Source organism: Trichechus manatus, unplaced genomic scaffold (assembly GCF_000243295.1).
Source record: "Trichechus manatus latirostris isolate Lorelei unplaced genomic scaffold, TriManLat1.0 scaffold00133, whole genome shotgun sequence".
NCBI lineage: Eukaryota > Metazoa > Chordata > Mammalia > Sirenia > Trichechidae > Trichechus > Trichechus manatus.
This window is the reverse complement of record NW_004444069.1, coordinates 5,111,389-5,129,433: the sequence shown is the minus strand read 5'-3', so window position 1 is coordinate 5,129,433 and position 18,045 is coordinate 5,111,389. Positions and strand designations below refer to the sequence as shown.

Below are 18,045 nucleotides of genomic sequence, written 5' to 3'. Positions count from 1 at the left end.
AGAGGGTTGACATGTTGTGGGGTTGTTAACCAATGTCATAAAACAATATGTGTACTACTGTTTAATGAGAAACTATTTGTTCTCTAAACCGTCACCTGAAGTAGAATAAAAAAGTCAAAAAAAAAAAAAGATGGATTGACACAGTGGCTGCAACAATGGACTCAAGTGTAACAATGACTGTGAGAATGGTGTAGGACCAGGTAATGTTTTGTTCTGTTGTACATAGGGTCTGTATGAGTCAGAACAGACTAAACAGCACCTGACAACAACACTGTCATTGGAAGGATTTTAAACCATGGGATTGAATGAGGTTGTGCCAAGCAAGGACGGAATTGTGGCAACATTCAACATTTAGAGCAGCAACCAGAAAAAGAGACCAAGAGAACAGAGCCAGAGGGGTGGGGTTGGACTCGCCAGAATGAAAGCTGTGGTGTATGGTGTAATAGAGGTTGTTGCGAGGTCAATTAAGAGTAGAAAAGTGGCCAGTAGGGGGCAACCTCACAGGCTCGGTGGAGTAGTAAGACCAGATTAAAGGGGCATGGGATGAGGAAGTACAACTCTTTCAAAAGGATCAGAAGAGTGGGGTGGAAGCTGGGGGTCTGGTGGTGGTCAAGAGATAGTTGTGTTTATGATCTGAGGTGGGGGGTATTAGACTGATGTGCCTGGGAGAATGACTCACTCAAGGAAGAATAAGAAATTAACGATACAGGAGAGAATGGGGATAAGAGCAGAAGAAAAGGCCTGGAGAACAAGAGAGCGGTGTTGTCAGTTCTCACATGGAAGGAAGGTGTTGGTCTTTGACAAGAGCAGGGATTTTTCATCCATTGTAACAGGAGACATGGGGTTTGGTCCCGAGGCAGATAGGTTGAGAAGAAGATGAATGCGTTTCTCACTGGTTGCTTTTGCTGTCTCAGTGAAGTGGGAGGCAAGGTCATTAACAATGAGGTAGGAGCGGGGGCAGGGAAAAGAGGGCTTCAGTGGAGAGGAGAAAGTGTGAAATAATAATTTTGGAGAGGGAAAAGCAAATTCCCAGAGTTAATATGGTAGGATTTCCAGGCAGTATTAGTATCTATTCATATTTATTTTTGTGTGTTTCAGTTGCTGTGGAGTCATGGCAACCCCATAAAAATAATACCAGTCACACGGTTGTGCATTCTGTCTTTCCAACAACATTCAGCTATTTGGCTCCAGGTTCTGAGTAGCCAAGAGTTGGTTTGGGGCTCTGCCAGTGAGTTTGTGGGTGGAAAGGTGAAGACCTTGAGGGTATTTGTAGGGAGTGTTATACTAATGGCCCCTGGAGTCTAAACTAGGTAAGGAGAGATGGAAGGATATGAGGGGTGACTAGTAGTGAGAACACGGAGGCCCTTGAGTGGGAAGACTCAGGTCAGAGGAATTACTGGTGGTGGGGGGTGAGAAGGGGATACTGAAGTCCGTGATCTGGGAGGCTACGAAATGAAGACTTCAGAGCTGACATAGTTATTGGTGATTACAAGGTCAGGGATGTGCATGACAGTGGGTGGTGGCTCTGACAAGGTATCTGGCTCCTGGGAACAGAGGGAAGGGGAGACCACCCCCGAGTGTCTGTGGGTCTAGGTGGGATGATGAGGGGCTTCACTTCTGAGACTCTTCTCCGCTTGAAACTAAGAAGGGCATCTCTCTTTAGTAACCAGGGTTGACTCTAAAATAAGGTAATCATTGCCAGCTGGGGCCAGAGGTAAGCGTCACTTAACTAAAGAAATCCCTAGTTAGTGGAGTCCCTAGGTAGTGCAAATGGTTAGCATGTTCGGCTGCTAACCAAAAGGGTGGAGGTTTGAGTCCACCCAGAGGTGCCTGGGAAGTAAAGGCTTGGTAGTCTACTTGAAAAATCAGCCATGGAAAACCCTACGGAGCCCAGTTCCACTCTGACACACATGGGATTGCCATGAGTCGGAGTCAACTCAGTGGCAACTGGGTAGGTAGTGGAACTCTAGCCATTCAGAAGTTGTAGTCATGTGAGTTTATGAGTGGTAGAGTTTATGAACAAGAAACTTTGTGCTCCCCTGGTAGGGCTTATCTGCCACCCTCACCACCATCTTCACCCTTCCCCTGCACCCTCTCCAGCCTTTTGCAACATCCATCCCTCCTGCTCATTCTTCTTCCCTCCTGCAGCCACGTTGGCTTCCCTTACCTGGATACTTGATGTTCTGCAACTGGGAAATGAGCTTGCTGTAATAAGTGTTTTCAGCATTATCCTGGACCTGTAGGAAAAATACAGAGCAGTTAACATAAGTGAAGAGACCTCCTGCTCTGTCCTTACTAATCCAGCTGTTTTGTTTTCTAGCAGATTGGGCAGAGCCTTGAAAGCAAGGAGGAGGCAGCATATGCCCCAGTTATGGTGGGGGAAGACCACCTGGTTATTCTCTAAGCTTATAAGTCTCTTCAAGAGAGGCATTCCCTGAAGCTTCCAGGGAAAGGAGATTTTCGGTGACTGGTGATGCCCTTAGAGAATGGCCAAAGGCACTGCTAAAAACAGCCCCAACCAGCTTGTTTGGGGCCCTGTTGGTCACAATCAAATTCAGTGTGATGAAGGAAGCTTAAACTCATGAGCTGTCTTCTTCGTCCTTGAGACTTTTGACTGGGGAGAGGATGGCCAGATGTTCAAGGCAAAGTGTCCCAGTTCCACCCACTGCCACGCCATTTGTAAATTTTTGTATGAATGTTTATTTTTAGAGAGACAGAAAAGTTGCATTTGGTGAAAAAGATCTACTTTCAATGGTTCTTTTCAGTCAGTGTTGTTGATTCAGCCTCCAGTTCCTCTTCCACTGTGCATAAACTCAAGCTTTCCTGGGTTTATAACTGCCATTGTGCTGTTTGTTTTCTACATGTCTTATGACCTTTTGTTCCTCTGTTCCAGCTTTGCTGCCCTCTTTTTTGTTAAACAAATACTTTCAGTCTACCATTTAATCATTTTCAATTATTTTCTTAGTGGTTGCTCAAGTAATTACAATATACAACTTAATTTATCATAATCTATGTTAATACTAACTTAATTCCAGTAAAATATAGTAACTTTGCTCCAATACAGCTTGATTTCTTCCCCCTCCTTCTATTTTTGTCATGTATATTACATCTACATATGTGATAAGCCCAACAATACTGTGTTTTAATTATTGCTTTAAGCAATCTTATGTTTTTTAAGAAATTAAGAAGAGTAAAAAAAACTATATAGTTTTTTATATTTACAATTTTCAGCACTCTTCATTTCTTTCTGTGGATTTGAGTTACTGTCTGGTGTAATTTCCTTTCAGCAAGAAGGATTTCCTTTAGTATTTCTTGTAAACAGGTCCACTAAAAACAAATTATCTCAGTTTTTTAAAAATCTGGAAATGTCTTTATTTTGCCTTCATTTTTTTGAACGATAGTTTAGCTGGATATAGAACTCTTGGTTGACAGGTTTTTTTCCAGCACTTTGAATGTTATTCCACTGCCTTCTAATGACTTGTTTCTGATGATCAGTCAGCCATTCATTGTGTTGTCATCCCCAAGTACATAATGAATCCTTTTTCTCTTGCTGTTTTTAAGATTTCTGTTTGTCTTCGGGATTTCAGCATTTTGACTGTTGTGTCTAAATGTTTATCTGACTTGGAATTTGTTGAGTTTCTCAGATCATCAAATTTGGGAATTTTTCAGCCATTATTTCTTTAAGTATTTTTTCTGCTACTTTATCTGTCTCTTCTCCTGGACTCCCATTACACATCTATTGGTATACCCTATGAGTCTCTAAGGCTCTGTTCATTTTTCTTCAGTCTTTTTTCTCTGTACTTCAGATTGGATGATTTCTTCAGTCTATCTTCAAATGCAGTGATTCTTTCTTCTGCCATCTGAAATCTGCTTTGAGCCTATCTAGTGACTTTTTCTTTCTTTCTTTTTTTAATTGTAATTTTCAACTCTAGAATTTCCATCTGGTACATTTTTATAGTTTGTTTCTCTAGTGAGATTCACCTCCCCCCCCCCTTTTTTTAAGTCACTGACATATTTTCCTTTAACTATTTCAACATAGTTTCCTTTAATTCTTTGAACATATTTATAATAGTTGTTTTGAAGACCTTGCCTACTAAATCACTCAGCCCACTCAGAGTCATTCCTATTGAGTGCATTTTTTCCTAAGTACGGCTCACATTTTCCTGTTTCTTTGCATGCTTCAATTTTTTTGCTGTTGTTGAAAACTAGACATTTTAGATAATACATGGTGGCAACTCTGGATCTTGATTTTTTTTTAATTGTCCTGAGGGTTTTTTGTTTGTGTATTTGTTTAGTAACTCACCTGGACTTAATCTGCAAGAAATGTCTCCCCTGCAGTATGCAGCCACTGATATCTCTGCTCCATTTTTAACTTATTTTTGTATTTTAGCCTGACTTCCTAGGGGTCAACTGGAGTCGGCATAGCTTCATGGTGAGCCCATGATTTGGACATAGGTTGTGCTGAAATCCCTCAGCCCATAAGACTTCAACCTTCTGCTGATTGATCTGTGTGTGGATTGAGAAGCACATTCAAAGTTCAGACAATTTTCATGTCGGTCTCAGCTTTTACTTTCCACCAGTAAGTCTTGTAAAAATTACATAGTTCTCTCATTTCCAGGATCTCTTCATTCAATTTCTGGCTGGTCAGCCACTGACCCCAACTTGGATCACAACCTCAGATTCGCAGAACTGCAAGTTTCTCTTGTTTGTTTTCTGTCTTTTCTGAGTTTGCTTTTTACTGACAGTGCCCTGGAGTGTGGGGTTCCAGCTTTCACCCCAAATCAAGTCAGCTTCTTCTGGCAATGAAGTTGGTTTTTTGTGATCAGCCCTGTCCTGATAAAACAACCTTGCTGACCAAGCTAGGGGTGGGGATGAGAACAACCTCAAGCAAGAAGGCCACATACTCCCATTGTTCTTACTCAAAATTCTAGTCATTTTTCACAAATAAATGCTTCTCAATTTGTTGTTTGTCTTTGGTCAACTTCCAGACTGCTGAAATGGTTGTTTTTGACAATTTTACCAGCTTAATACTTATTTTGTGGGGATTGGATTTGCCCGCCACTTCTCATCACCATAGCCAGAAGTCCTCTCACCAGATTTTCTTAGAAATGCAGTGGTGTTTCCTTTGTCTGATCAACTTATGGGGCTTTCCCTTGCCCCTCAGACCAGGTGTGTCCAGTCAACCCTTTTGTGATTCCAGCTCTTTTAAGTCTGCTTCTTCAGTCTTCCAAGGTCCTTGAGGTTAATAACACAGAAAGAGCACAGTGACTGAACAGGACTGGAAAGGGGTCGATCTTCCATCGAGTCAGGATCTCCAAGAATTGTGAGCTCAGGGAAGAATGAAAAGGGTTAGAAAGAAAGATCCTTTATCTAGACTTAAAGCCATGTTTGGACATAACCTGATAACTTCAAATGCAGGCACACATGCGTAGTTTCAGCCTACCTCATAGAGGGCTGCCAGTACAGCCAAACCATCAGGGGCATCTTTGGCTATATCGTAGCTCTTGTATTTAGAGTTGTAGTGAACAACGTGAATCTGTGGGGGCAAGGAAGGATATGTCAGTGGCAGTTAATACAGACTTCATGGAAGGAGGGAAAGAAAGAAAGGTGCTTTTTCCAAGGCCTCAGACTGCCCCATACAAAAAACTTCTTATCTTCATCTCCTCCATCTGGGCTACCAACCCCATCTATCAAGACCACAAAATTCTCAAAGAATGGAAGGAATTTGAGTGGGATTCTGGGGAGATGGTAACCCGAGGGCATTTCACTGGCCCCTAACTCCTTCCCCAGTAAACAAACTGGCAGAGTCGAGGGATCACATGAAGCCACCAGGTTCTCTGAGGTCTCTGGGGGTGAGTGGGCATGAGCCTTTGTTCTTCTGGAATAAAGAGCTAGGGAACAGTGGCAGAAAATGGAGCTTGGCTCATCTGAGGGCACCCATACCTGCCTGACTGCTGCTGCTGTCCTGGAATAGGGGGATGGGGGAACCTGCACCATCTTTCTGAATGTGAAGGACCCAGAGGAGAACTGTGTTCCTTCTGGTCCAAAGAACAGAAACTACCAGGCCGCCCATGCTCACAGGGCAGCCACCACCCCATGGACCTTCACATCCTGGTCTCCTAGGGCCATGGGCAGTGGAGAAAACCAACACCTCATTTCAAGAGACATAGCAGCCAGAGAGAGGCGACCAAATGCTGAGTAAGAAGATGAGACACTCCAGTGGGGAGCAAATGGGCTGGGAGGTCACCTTCAGATTAGGGAAGAGTCCAGCTCTGAGAAAAGTTTAACAAGAGAAGTGTCCCCCTCTTACAGGTAGAGGACTTGACCGTGAGTTTCTCAGTCAACTCTGAGCTCTGTGAGGGCAGGGACCACATCTCCGGCAGCCAGCTCAGCCTAGCACAGAGCATCCATCTCTTGAAGTAAGTAGCTGCTAAATGACTACGGCCTCTGTAGTATCCCAAGATCCTTGTTCCATAAGGGGAAACCCACCATGTGACACTCCCCGGCCCCAGGAGGCCACTGTAGACCTGCAGTCATCCTAAGGAGGAATTCAGTCAAGAGAAAGCAGACAGAAAATCTAACACATGGAAATCCAGCTGAAATCACGAGAGGCTAGTCCCACCCTGTGGCTGTGAGCTCCTACCTTGCTGTAAATTCCATGGAGACGGGGACCCTGCCTGTGTACTCCTGCACAGAGTGTTGATCAATCCAATAGTTGTTGAATAAATGAAAAATCAACTTGATCTCGGGATGACTTGACTGTCATCATTATAAAAAGTCTTTTTGGCTATTTTAACAAGGGAAGTGGGTCTTTACGATACCTCAATCATAAACCTGCGCCCGTCGATGGTGTGCTCGGAGCCGCTCATCTCAGAGGATCTGCCACCCCAGTGGAAGTGCATCTGCTCAGCGATGTACTTGGTGCCATCAGGGGCTGTCATGCGCATGGTGGGAAGCAGTGTGATCTGCACTGGAAAGAGGGCAGGGGCGGGAATGGTGCAGAGTGGGATGTGACTGGGTCACCTTCCTGGTCACCTCCCACCCGCTTGCTCCTAGGACAAGCCAGTACTGTAGACTGGCTTAGAATGTTATGAGCAGGCCACCAGTGGGGAGGCGGTAGCTGGCACTCAGGGCACAGGGTGAGGTCAAGACAGGTACTGGGCGCTGATTATGTTGGGCTAGGACAGGCACCTCTCCAGGGTACACAACTTCCTGCCCAAGATCAGGTCAGGGGCAGGACCATGGAGTGGCAGATCCCAGCCTGTTGGCTCTGAAAAAAATATGGCCAGTGGGTGAGGAAACTCAGAAATCCTCTCTCCACCTCTGGCCAAATTTGGAATTTATGCAAAGTGTAGGAATAATAAGCTGGGCCTCTTGGGGCTATTTTGATAAATTTTGCTACCCAGAATTGTACTGTTTATAAAGCCACATTGAGGTAGCTATCCACTTCATGCTGTGGTTAAAATCCTCATGCCATGTAGCCTTCTAGAACTAGCCCAACTAAAAGCCAACTCTACTTGGAGGTAATCCCTGCTGGGGTTCGACAAGTTTATTTTATGGACAAGGAAGCAGACTCAAGGAGGTGGGAAGACTGCTCAAAGTCATCAGTCAGGGGCAAAGCTGGGCCATGAAACAGGCATCTAGACGCCATCCAGAACTTTTCCCACTTCTCCATGACATGGCTCAATTTGTCTTCCAAAGAAGAGACTGTACTCTATAGCAAGTCAGGGAATATGCTATTGGTAGACTCTTGGTTTTGGATTTATGCACATTGACTGTGATCATAAATGGATGCATTAAAATGCAAGGCTCTTACTGATGGGAAAAACAGATCATTCTCCTAGTTTCCTCCTGCCTCATGCTCTACAACCAGTCACACCAGGAAAGAACTACAAGCAGGCAACTATAGTTGTTGGTTTCACTGACTCAGGTCTTAGGGAAATGTGTATCTTTGGGAATGAGCTACGCAAAAAGGAGAGGTGGAGAGTGACAGAGAGTGACTAAAAAAAATATCTATGAGATTATGGAAAGGGACAAGCAGCATCTGTCTTACTGGCAAGGTCTTTCTATTTAAAGTCATCAAAGATGGTTCATGTTATGGATTGAATTGTGTCTCCCGCAAAATATGTGTTGGAATACTAGCCCCTGTACTGTAAATAAGACCCTATTTGGAAACTGGGGTTTTCTTGGGTTGTGTTAACGTGGTCATTCCAGACCACATTAGAGTAGAGTGAGTCCTAAACCTAATCTCTTTGGGGTTATAAAAAGAGCAGAACAGAACCAGGCCAGGGCTTCCCCAGTGACCAGTTAGCACCACATAAACAAGAATAGGGATACTGACAGAGACACTCACATGGGGGAAAGGAAGACCGATGACGGAGACAGATGCATCTGCGAGCCCAGGAACACCAAAGATTGCTGGCAGCTACTAGGAGTTGAAATCAACAAGGAAGGATTTCTCCCTAGAGCCATGCCCTGAATTTGGACTTCTATCCTCCAGAACTGTGAGAAAATTAATTCTGTTCTTTATAGCCACCCACTTGTGGCATTTCTGTTACAGCAGCACTAGGTAACCAAGAGAGTTATAAACAAATACGTTTTTTTAAAAAGCAAATATTAGGTATTTGATATCTGTCAGAGGCCCCTTTTTCCCTTCCAAATTGTCTAAAGGAGTGGGAAGCTATGATTAAATTCATAATGTAATATGCTGTAAGGCAGGACTCTTGCCTTGAAGATTCGAACATGTCCTCTGGCGGTGGAGGTGCTTTGTATTTAGTGTTTAGGATGTTGTTGTTGTTGGGGGCCGACAAGTCGATTCCGACTTATAGTGACCCCATGTGACAGAGTAGAACTGCCTCATAGGGTTTCCTAGGCTGTAATCTTTATGAGAGCAGATTGACAGTCTTTTCTCCTGCGGAGCCACTGACCTTCCGGTTAGTAGCCAAGTGCTTAACCATTGCACCACTAGGGCTCCTTAGGATGTGGTCAGCCTCAAATCAACAGTCATATGGAAAAAAATGGAAGCACCTTTAAAAAGAAGTGTGTAGAATCAGCTGTGCAGAGAACTGATTGGAGGATTGGGAAGCTAAGGAACCAGGCCAGGGCTTCCCGGTGAACAGTTAGCACCACCTAAACAAGGATAGGGATACTGACAATCATGTTTCCCCAAAACACAATTCTCCAGAGACACTGTCTCAATTCTCAAGTGACATCCACAGGACATTGCAGGCAGCCTGGAAAAGGGCGATAATTCTGAGCTTGTCACTGTATCTCTGAAAAGGCAATACTGAGGTATCTGATGCTGAGCAACCTTACAGATTCTGAAAATTAATTTAACTTCCAGGAGACGTTGCTTCCACCTCATGGGCAACCAGTTAAGCTGATTTCTTCTCAGACCACAAAAACAACATGATCTGAACATTTTTCTTTGCTCAAGATACAATCAGCAACATGGCAAGGTCACAAAAGCCAAAGAAAGACTGAGGAACTGGCACAAATTGGAGGAGACTTGGGAAATTCGACAGCTAAAAGCAATGTGAGATCCTGGATTTGATCCTGGACCAGAAAAAGGCCACAAACGGGAAAAGTGATGAAATTCAAATAAGGTATGTGGATTAGTCAATAGTGTTGTATTAATCTTAACTCTGGGGTTTGATAATTATTATACTATGGTTGTAAGATATTAATATTAGGGAATATTGTCTGAATATGGGAACTCGGTGCTATTTTTGCAACTTTTCTGCAAGTCAAAAACTATTTCAAAATGAAAGTTTAAAAAAAAAAAGGGCACACCAGCCTCCCCTACAACCTTCAAAGATCAAAACCTGCTCAGAAGCCCGAGGCCCTAATGGTGGCCTATTTGGGGATTTATCCTTTTATGTACAGGTCTTTTCCCAAATGCAGTGAACATTTTTAAGCATCTGCTCTATGCCAAGCTCTGTGCCAGGTACTGTGAGAGAAAGATGAATGAGAGATTGTCTCCACTCTCAAGGAGCTTAGTAGATGGAGTGGCAGGTAGTATGTATTAAGAGAGCAGTGTTGCTTGGCTACCATTACTGAACGTTTTGATCAAAGATTCTGTTGAAGAATCCTGATCAAGAGGGGAAAAATTAAGAACAGAATTTCACATTCTCATGGAATTCAGACTTTCTGGAGCCATGGAGGCTGAATGAACCCCTGAAACTATTGCCCTGAGATAATATTTAAACCTTAAACCAGAAATATGCCCTGAAGTTAAACTATTGTTAAACCAAACAATAGTTGAGCTTAATTAGTAAAGAATGTCTGCCTTGAGCATTGTGTTGTTTTAAGAACTATCTATATGGGATCAAATTGACAACAGCCACTTGAAAGATTAGATAGGAAACTTAGGGGGCAGTGAGTTTATGTTAATGGGGGAGTAACAGTTTGGAAAAGGAGGATGAGAATAGTTGCATAATTTGAAGAATGTAATCAATGTCACTGGACTGTACATGTAGAAATTGCTGGATTTGTGTATGCTCTGCTGTGTATGTTCTGCTATGTACATTCTCAACAACAACAAAAATAAAATAAATTTTAAAAACGAGAGAGTGTGTATTCCTTTTCCCACTGAACATTAGAAGCCCAGTGCCTTGGGCCTTCAAGCTTTTCTGAAGCCTATGAAAACGTATTCTTGGATATTTAAAAATATATATATTGGTCCCATGGCTGTTGTCGGTCCTCCTGCCTGAGGCCCTGAGCTCCAAGGCTGGGCTCTGCATCTCTGTTCTGGCTGCTCCTGGTGGCCATCATCTGCCTTTCCCTCGGCCTCTCTCTGGGGCTGCTGGGACTGGGAGCCTCTTGCCCACTCCTTACCTGTATGGCCGTTGTTGGTCATGGAGAACTTGCCCTGCTGGGCCTCATAGCCCTTCAGTTTCAGCTCCTTCAAGGAGGGGTTGTACCTCACCGTCTTCTTCTGCAGTTTGATGGGTGACTGCCTCTGCCCGCCACAGGCTGCGTAGTAGTCAGGCCAGTGTTCCTGGCCCACCGGCCCCTCTGAAACAGGAGAGAACCAAGCAGGGCGAAGGTGGAGGGGCTGCCCAGGTCAAGCCCTCCCCGTGGGTAGGGGTGCACCCACCAGCCACCTCACCCAGGGCAGAGGCCAGGGCCCACCGTGTGGGAGGCCCAAGGTGCTGCCTTCTAGAAAGCAGAGGCAGGGCCTGTGGAAGGAGGATAAAGGAGCTTTTAAATGAACCCCCAAGGACCCCAGCTGTTTTGGGGCTTTTGTTCTGATTTCTAATTTTCATGTTCCAACTTGCAACCACTGGCCCTGCAAGCATTGCTTAGTGCTTTGAAAGCAATGGAAGTCTTTAATACATAGATTTATTTTCCCTTTGAATTATTTTCAGCTGAAATCGTTGGGCGTGGTATTACCATGTTACTAACAGGGGCTTTTCCTCGTTTCCTCTGAATAACACAACTTTCCTTTCTAAGCCCCCAGCAGTTACACAGCCCCCTCCACCTCAGGCTGCAGGACCTCCTTCATCTGTTTTCTTGCGCCCAGCCCCTTTTAGAGGTTCCCGGAATGGTAAAGACTCCCTGGGTGACAGCTACACCTACTAAGTGAGGGCAACTAAGGAAGGGTTAAAGAGCCCTGGTGGCAAAGTGGTTAAGCACTCGGCTGCTAACCAAAAGGTCGGCAGTTTGAACCCACCAGCCATTCTGTGGGAGAAAGATGTGGCAGTCTGCTTTGTAAAAATTACAGCCTTGGAAACCCTATGGGGCAGTAGCAAAGGGTTTTGGTTAAGGAAGCATTAGGTTCAAAGATGACATCGAATGACAAACTAAAAAATCTTTTCAAATTTTAAAAAGGACGTTTCTCTTTTTAAAGAGGATGAATAGTGACAGGGTGGGGGGGTGATGGTAATGGAGGATGACGTAGCCTCCAAATCACTGCGGGTCCTGGTTTCCCCTGCTTGCCATTGGGAACGCGTGCTCACCCTTCCCACTTTAGGGAGTAGCTAGGTGGTAAATGCACAGCTTGTTTTAAGAAAGGAGTTTGTAGTTGGGCCTCACACCACTTCTTGGTTTTGCAATCAATAGAAAAGTTGACTATTTTTCTCCTCTTCTGTTCACTATGTAATAATGAAAAATAAAACAAAGCCAGTTGCAGTCCAGTCTATTCTGATTCATGGCAACCCACCCCCGCCCCCACATGTGTATCAGAGTAGAAATGCACTCCACAGGGTTTTCAATGGGTGATATTTCAGAAGCAGATCTCCAGGCCTTTCTTCCGAACTCCTCTGGGTGGACTTGAACCTCCAATCTTTCTGTTAGCAAGCGAGAGCATTAACTGTTTACACCACTCAGGGACTCCATTTAATAATACAAACCAATTTTTAAACAATTCGTTTCCCAGAGGCAGGATATCAGAACCAAGGCAAGAGGCTCCAAGAGCTGCCCCTTCATAAATCAAAGCGTCTTGGCCCGCGCCCCTACCAGTATTGGGGTGTCTCTCAAGTAATTCCTGAAGGCACTTGTGGTAGTTTCTGGAAAGTTCTCTGGGATGCCTAGTGTCTTCCCAGGAGGCACACAGTCTCAGAGACTAGGCTGAGCCCGGGAAGGACAAGACTGTCATTGTTTGAGTCCTCTGTCTTCCTTGGTCTCTGAAACACCCCCAGTACAGGTGGGGCCAGGTGAGGCAGAAAGCCCCAGAGTCTTTGTGTAACAGGCAGGCGTGTGGAGTTCCTCGGCTTGCGAACTGAATGGTTGGTCAGAGTATGCAGTCCTGCCCTCTGAAGCTGGACTCTCCTACCCTCACATCATGTCCCTTGACTTAACAGGATATAGCATTCACCTGCATTTATTCTTTGCCAGGCAGGTGCCTGGGTCAAGGGCAAATGGTACCAAGAACAAGTTCAACCCTGCATTTGCCTCTTGCCTCTGCCAATGGTCACAAGCCTCATCTCCTCCTGGGACCCCATTCCATGTATATTCCCAGTACAGAAAAGAGGGGCAGGAGCTCTATCGGGTGCCACATGGGAGGGGTGTTTTGGTGTCCACAGACACAGCCTTCCTATCTTTGGGTCAAGTGGTCCTGAGCCCATGCTAAATGCCAGCATTCTCAATTTCACCTTGGAAAGTCGGGTTTCAGATAACGTGCAAGTTCAATTCTCAGCAAGGCCGTTGCCACCAAGAGATGGCAGGCTGGTGGCGACCTAAAGGTAACTGGTGTTCTCGTCAAGCCGAGATGTTCTGGGTGAACAGTGCGTATCATGACATTTCCAAGAAGGAAGGCTGTCACCAGGCTGCAACCCCCTCTGGGAGACTACAGGACATCCTTTCTAGCAACCTCCTTTTCCACTTATGCAGACCAATAAAGCAAGTGGTGTTGCGATCGGAAGCAGTGATTGGGCTCTTGAACCAGCCAACATCATGGGTGGAAAAGGGCTTAGAGCAAACAAAAAAACCTGCGAGTGAGGAAGGGCTGGTGACGGGGAGAATTATGTCCTCTTTTCCTTAGTTGAAGCTTAAATTTGGCTTGTTCTCCATGCTTTCCAAGACATTGAAAAGGTGGTGTCTGAGCCCAAAATGAGCAACCAAGGAACACAAAATCATGAGTAGTCTACCTGGCCAGGCTGGAAAATACCAGGTTTCTCTCTCTCCCCAAGAAGTGGAGTCGCACTCTTTCTGTGGAGAGAGGGGTGGGGGCCTTACCTGAGTAGGTCCACTCAGACCCATGGGCACCAAGGATCAGGGACAGCAGAATTGCCAGCATCCTCATGGCATCCAGGTCTGGAATCAGAACAGATCCTGAGGAAGCTCTTCTTTTAAAGGCTCAGAAACTATAAAGAAGAATTTACCAAGTCCGGCTGGCTAATCCAGCCTTTGCTGTGCCCACTAAAACAATAACATCCTCCCCACAAGGGCCCTTCTGACTTGGCTCCCTTGGCCAGGTGGCCTGCACACTCACCTGATCTCCTCCCTAGTCATTACTATGGCCAGTTCCTGGGTTTGGATATTAAATAAAGGTCTCCGCTTAGGAAAATTCACTGGCAAGGCCACACAGTACAGCCTTTGTGGACCAGGTCGATGGGAAAGGGAAAATGCCCAAGGCAGAGAGGAGCAGGTGGCAAGGCCTTCTCCAACAATGGTACTTGCTGTCCCCTCACTCCTGGCAAACGGAGCACTGGGAGCTGGTGAGGGGCATCGCCAGTGCCCTGGAAGCGCTGGCTGGATCCCGCTTGGTATTTCCTGCCTGTCTCAGGGACACAAGCCACCGCTCTAGACTGGTGCTGCCCACAGCCAGTTGCTGTTGCTGTTAGCTGCCATTGAGTCAGCGCCAACTCATGGCGACCCCATGTCTGCAGAGTAGAACTGTGCTCCATAGGGTTTTCAAGGCTATGACCTTTCAGAAGCAGATTGTCAGTCTTTTCTTCCGAGACGCTTCTAGATGGGTTCAAGCCGCCAACCTTTTGACTAGTAGTTGAGTGCTTAACTGTTTGTGACACCCAGGGATTCCCAACCACAACCAGACACTTGAGGAAATGGCCAGGGCTCCATGGTCTCGCACGGAATGGAGGATCCCATCTGGAGACAGTCACGTGCTTACCCTCACCCTGAGTCGGTGGTTGATTGCGAGCCTGGGCATACAGCTCATGAGCCACAACCCAGCACACGTCTTTGGGCCATCCCAGCAAGTGTGGGTGTCCATGTGTCTCCATGAGAGGTGTTGGTTCTGACAGCTGCAGTGCCCTCAGTCACACCCAAACCAATCAAACGCGTCTGATCAATGGGTTGCCTAATCCATGTGTGTCCACCTGGGTAAACAGTCCTTGAAATGTACTGAGGGGGAAACTTTGGAGTTTATGCCTGCTGACAGGCCAACGTTTCCCATGACCTTCAGAGAGGGCAAAGAAGGCAAAAGGCAGGCAGAGTTCCTGCAGGGCACCTGTCACCCAGGCCAGATACAAAGGCGCATCCTGTTCTGGCAGAGCTAATCCTCTCCCTGGCATCGCGCAGCTCGTTGCTCACTTTCCCCCGAGTCAGAGGGATGATGGAATGGTAAGAGGGCACTGGCAGTATGAGTTCCAACAAGGACATTGAAGGTGAATACGCGAGCTCCCGGATATTTCAAAAGGGCATCCTGTTGCATCAGTTGCTGAAGAGATCCCACTGAAAATACAAAACTACAATGCACAGCAGCTGAAAGAAACCTTAGAGGAAGCAAAGCATGGTTTAGAGCAAGTGTTCTGAAGCCAGACTTCCAGGGTTCAGGCCCAGCTCTGCCACTTACCAGGTGTGACCTTGGGCAAGTTACTCAACCTCTCTGTGTCTGTTTCCCCATCTTTGAGAGGGGTTAATGGCAGTACAGTAAATCTGTAGGGAGTACTGGGAGCAGTGCCTGGCAAATGACATGGGTCAGCCATAATTATCTATTCAGTCCCCTCATTTTATGGGGAAAAGAGGTGACTTACCATTGTCATCCAGAAAGTAAGTAAAGAAACAAGAGAGAAAAATTGAGGAATCTTAATCTCCAACTCATGGAACTCTTTTCTTCTTTTCCTTTCTTCCTTTTTTTTTTTTTTTTTTTTTGGTAACCATCTAAATATCTCTGAAACTTTAATATTTTGATGCAAGTTTAAACTTACAGAAAATTTCCTATTTAATATGGAGAATTTCCATTGATCCCTTTATCTAGAGTCTCTAATTGTTACATTTTGCCACAGCTGCTTTATCTCATTTTGTATGTATATGGATTTATTTTTTAATAGTTTATTTTATTTTTTATTGTTCTTGAAAATATATACAGTAAAACATACACCAGTTTAAAAATTTATACAGGTACACTTCAGTGACATTGATTACATCCTTCAGGTTGTGCAACCATTCTCACCTTCCTTTTCCAAATTGTTCCTCCCTCATTAACATAAACAGGCAGTGGCCTCCTACGCTTCCTATCTCATCTGTTGCTGTTGTCAGTTCGATCCCATATATGTAGATAATTCTTTAAAAGAGCACAATGTTCAAGGTAGACAGTCTTTACTAATTAAGCTCAACTATTATTTGGTTTAAGAAGCCCTCGTGGTACAGGGGTTAAGCACTCAGCTGCTAACAGAAAGGTCAGCAGTTTGAACCCACCAGTCTCTCCATGGGAGAAAGATGAGGCAGTCTGCTTCCATAAAGATTTACAGGCTTGGAAAGCCTATCGGGCAGTTCTATTCTGTCCTACAGGGTCACTCTGAGTCGGAATCAACTCAATGGCAGAAGTCATTATTTGGTTTAAAGAAGACTTCAGGGGGTGTTTTTGGTTTAAAGATTATCTCAGGGCAGTAGTTTTGGAGGTTCATCCAGCCTCAATGGCTCCAGAAAGTCTGGATTCCGTGATAATTTGAAATTCTGCTGGACCTCTTTTCCACATTTTCAGAAATTAGAACCTTTTCTCCACCTCTGCCTGCCTGTGCTCATAGCCCTGTGGGAAGGGCCACCTTGTAGATCACATAACACAGATGCTCCTCTCTCCCACTGCTGCAAAGAGCAAGGGTGGGCATCACCCTTAGACCCGCCAGAGACCTCTGACATCGATCTGGCAAGAAAACACGAGCTGAGCCCATCCAAATTGTTTTCTTGGAAATCTGAATTAGGAAACGCAGAAAGAATTAGGTAGCTGCAGATGGAGCTGATGCTGAAAAGTCACATTGCGACAGAAGCCCCCAGGGAGGTTTTGATCCACAGGTGCAAGGGGAGGTGCAGTGAAGAAAGGGTCTGAGTGAGCCTGAGCTGTGGGACAGAGAAACTGCAGAGAGAGAGAAGGAAGAAGGGGCCGTGGTGTGTGACAGGAGACCTGACAGACCCTCAGAGAAAGGGAGGTCCAGGAGGAGGAACCCACAAAGCCCATGATGGGGAAAGAGAGAGCATCTACCACTACCAATAGCTCCCCAACTCCACCTCCTGTGGGGTTCCACTGTCCTTTGATTAGTGTTTGGGATTCCCTAATGATCCCTGCTGCTTTTCTTGCCCCCCCATATCCTGACAGTAAGTGTACTGTTACTGTTGTGAGTCTAATTTTAGCAACCCCACTGCAGACTCCACTGCAACAGGCTCATCCATCTGTTCAGTGATCTGTGGAGCTGGCTAATATTGAGAATAGGTGGTTAAAGTGAGTAAAAGCCAAAAAAAAGCCAGTTGCCGTGGAGTCGACTCTGACTCATGGCAACCCCATGTGTGATAGAGTATGAACTATGCTCCACTGGGTCTTTCAGTGGCTGACTTTTAGGAAGTAGATCGCCAGGCCTTTCTTCTGAGGCACCTCTGGGTTGACTTAAAGCTCCAACCTTTTGGTTTGCAGCCAAGCGCTTAACTGTTTGCACTACCCAGTGACACCAAAGTAAGTAAATATGTCAATAAATGGGTCAGATTAGATAGGCTCTTTGAGTGTTAGGGTCATCTGCTAACAAGAGCATGTTGTTAGAGAGAGAGGGTCCCCTCCCTGCTTCTGTGTGGCATAATCCCAATGACATAGTAGACAAATAATCTGGCAAAATAACCAGTTCACTTTTGTTGCCTAACTTCTAACTCACTGTCTTCTCCGACCCTAAGATTTTCCATTAACCTTGAACATGACTTTTCTCCTTCTTGTATTTGGGAGCATATTTTTTTCTTGGAGCTTGTCACTTTATACTCTGAACTTCCTTCTGCCTCCATCCAAACACATCTCTAACTCATCAGGGTTGTTTTTTTATTCTAAATTCCTATTCTTCTAGGGCCTACAGCTTGAGTGGCTATATGAGATGAGTTGACAAGTATGCCATTTTCATCATAACATAATGTCAAAAGTGAGAAAGGAGCTTTTGTTCTTCCTTGGTGCCACCACAGCCCATAGCAGAGGCCCACTGAGACAAAGAAAATGCAGAGGGCAGGGAGACATAGACAACCCAGGTGAGCAGGGAGGCATGGTCAGCCCAGGTGAGCAGAGAGACATGGACAGCCCAGGTGAGCAGGGAGGCATGGTCAGCCCAGGTGAGCAGGGAGACATGGACAGCCCAGGTGAGCAGGGAGACATGGACAGCCCAGGTGAGCAGGGAG

The 18,045-nt window shown here is 45.4% G+C and overlaps 1 protein-coding gene across 1 annotated transcript in view; it reads right to left on the bottom strand.

The window, feature by feature from the left end:
- CA6 (carbonic anhydrase 6) overlaps positions 1 to 13,744 on the bottom strand; it is a 24,064-nt gene extending 10,320 nt beyond the window's left edge. Inside the window, exons 1-5 of the mRNA XM_004385175.1 lie at positions 13,678 to 13,744; positions 10,837 to 11,016; positions 6,822 to 6,970; positions 5,444 to 5,536; positions 2,168 to 2,237 (exon numbers count right to left, since the gene is read on the bottom strand). Of these exons, the coding sequence (XP_004385232.1) occupies positions 2,168 to 2,237; positions 5,444 to 5,536; positions 6,822 to 6,970; positions 10,837 to 11,016; positions 13,678 to 13,744 (559 nt within the window). The remainder of the gene's footprint in view (positions 1 to 2,167; positions 2,238 to 5,443; positions 5,537 to 6,821; positions 6,971 to 10,836; positions 11,017 to 13,677) is intronic.
- Between the last annotated feature and the right edge of the window lie 4,301 nt (positions 13,745 to 18,045).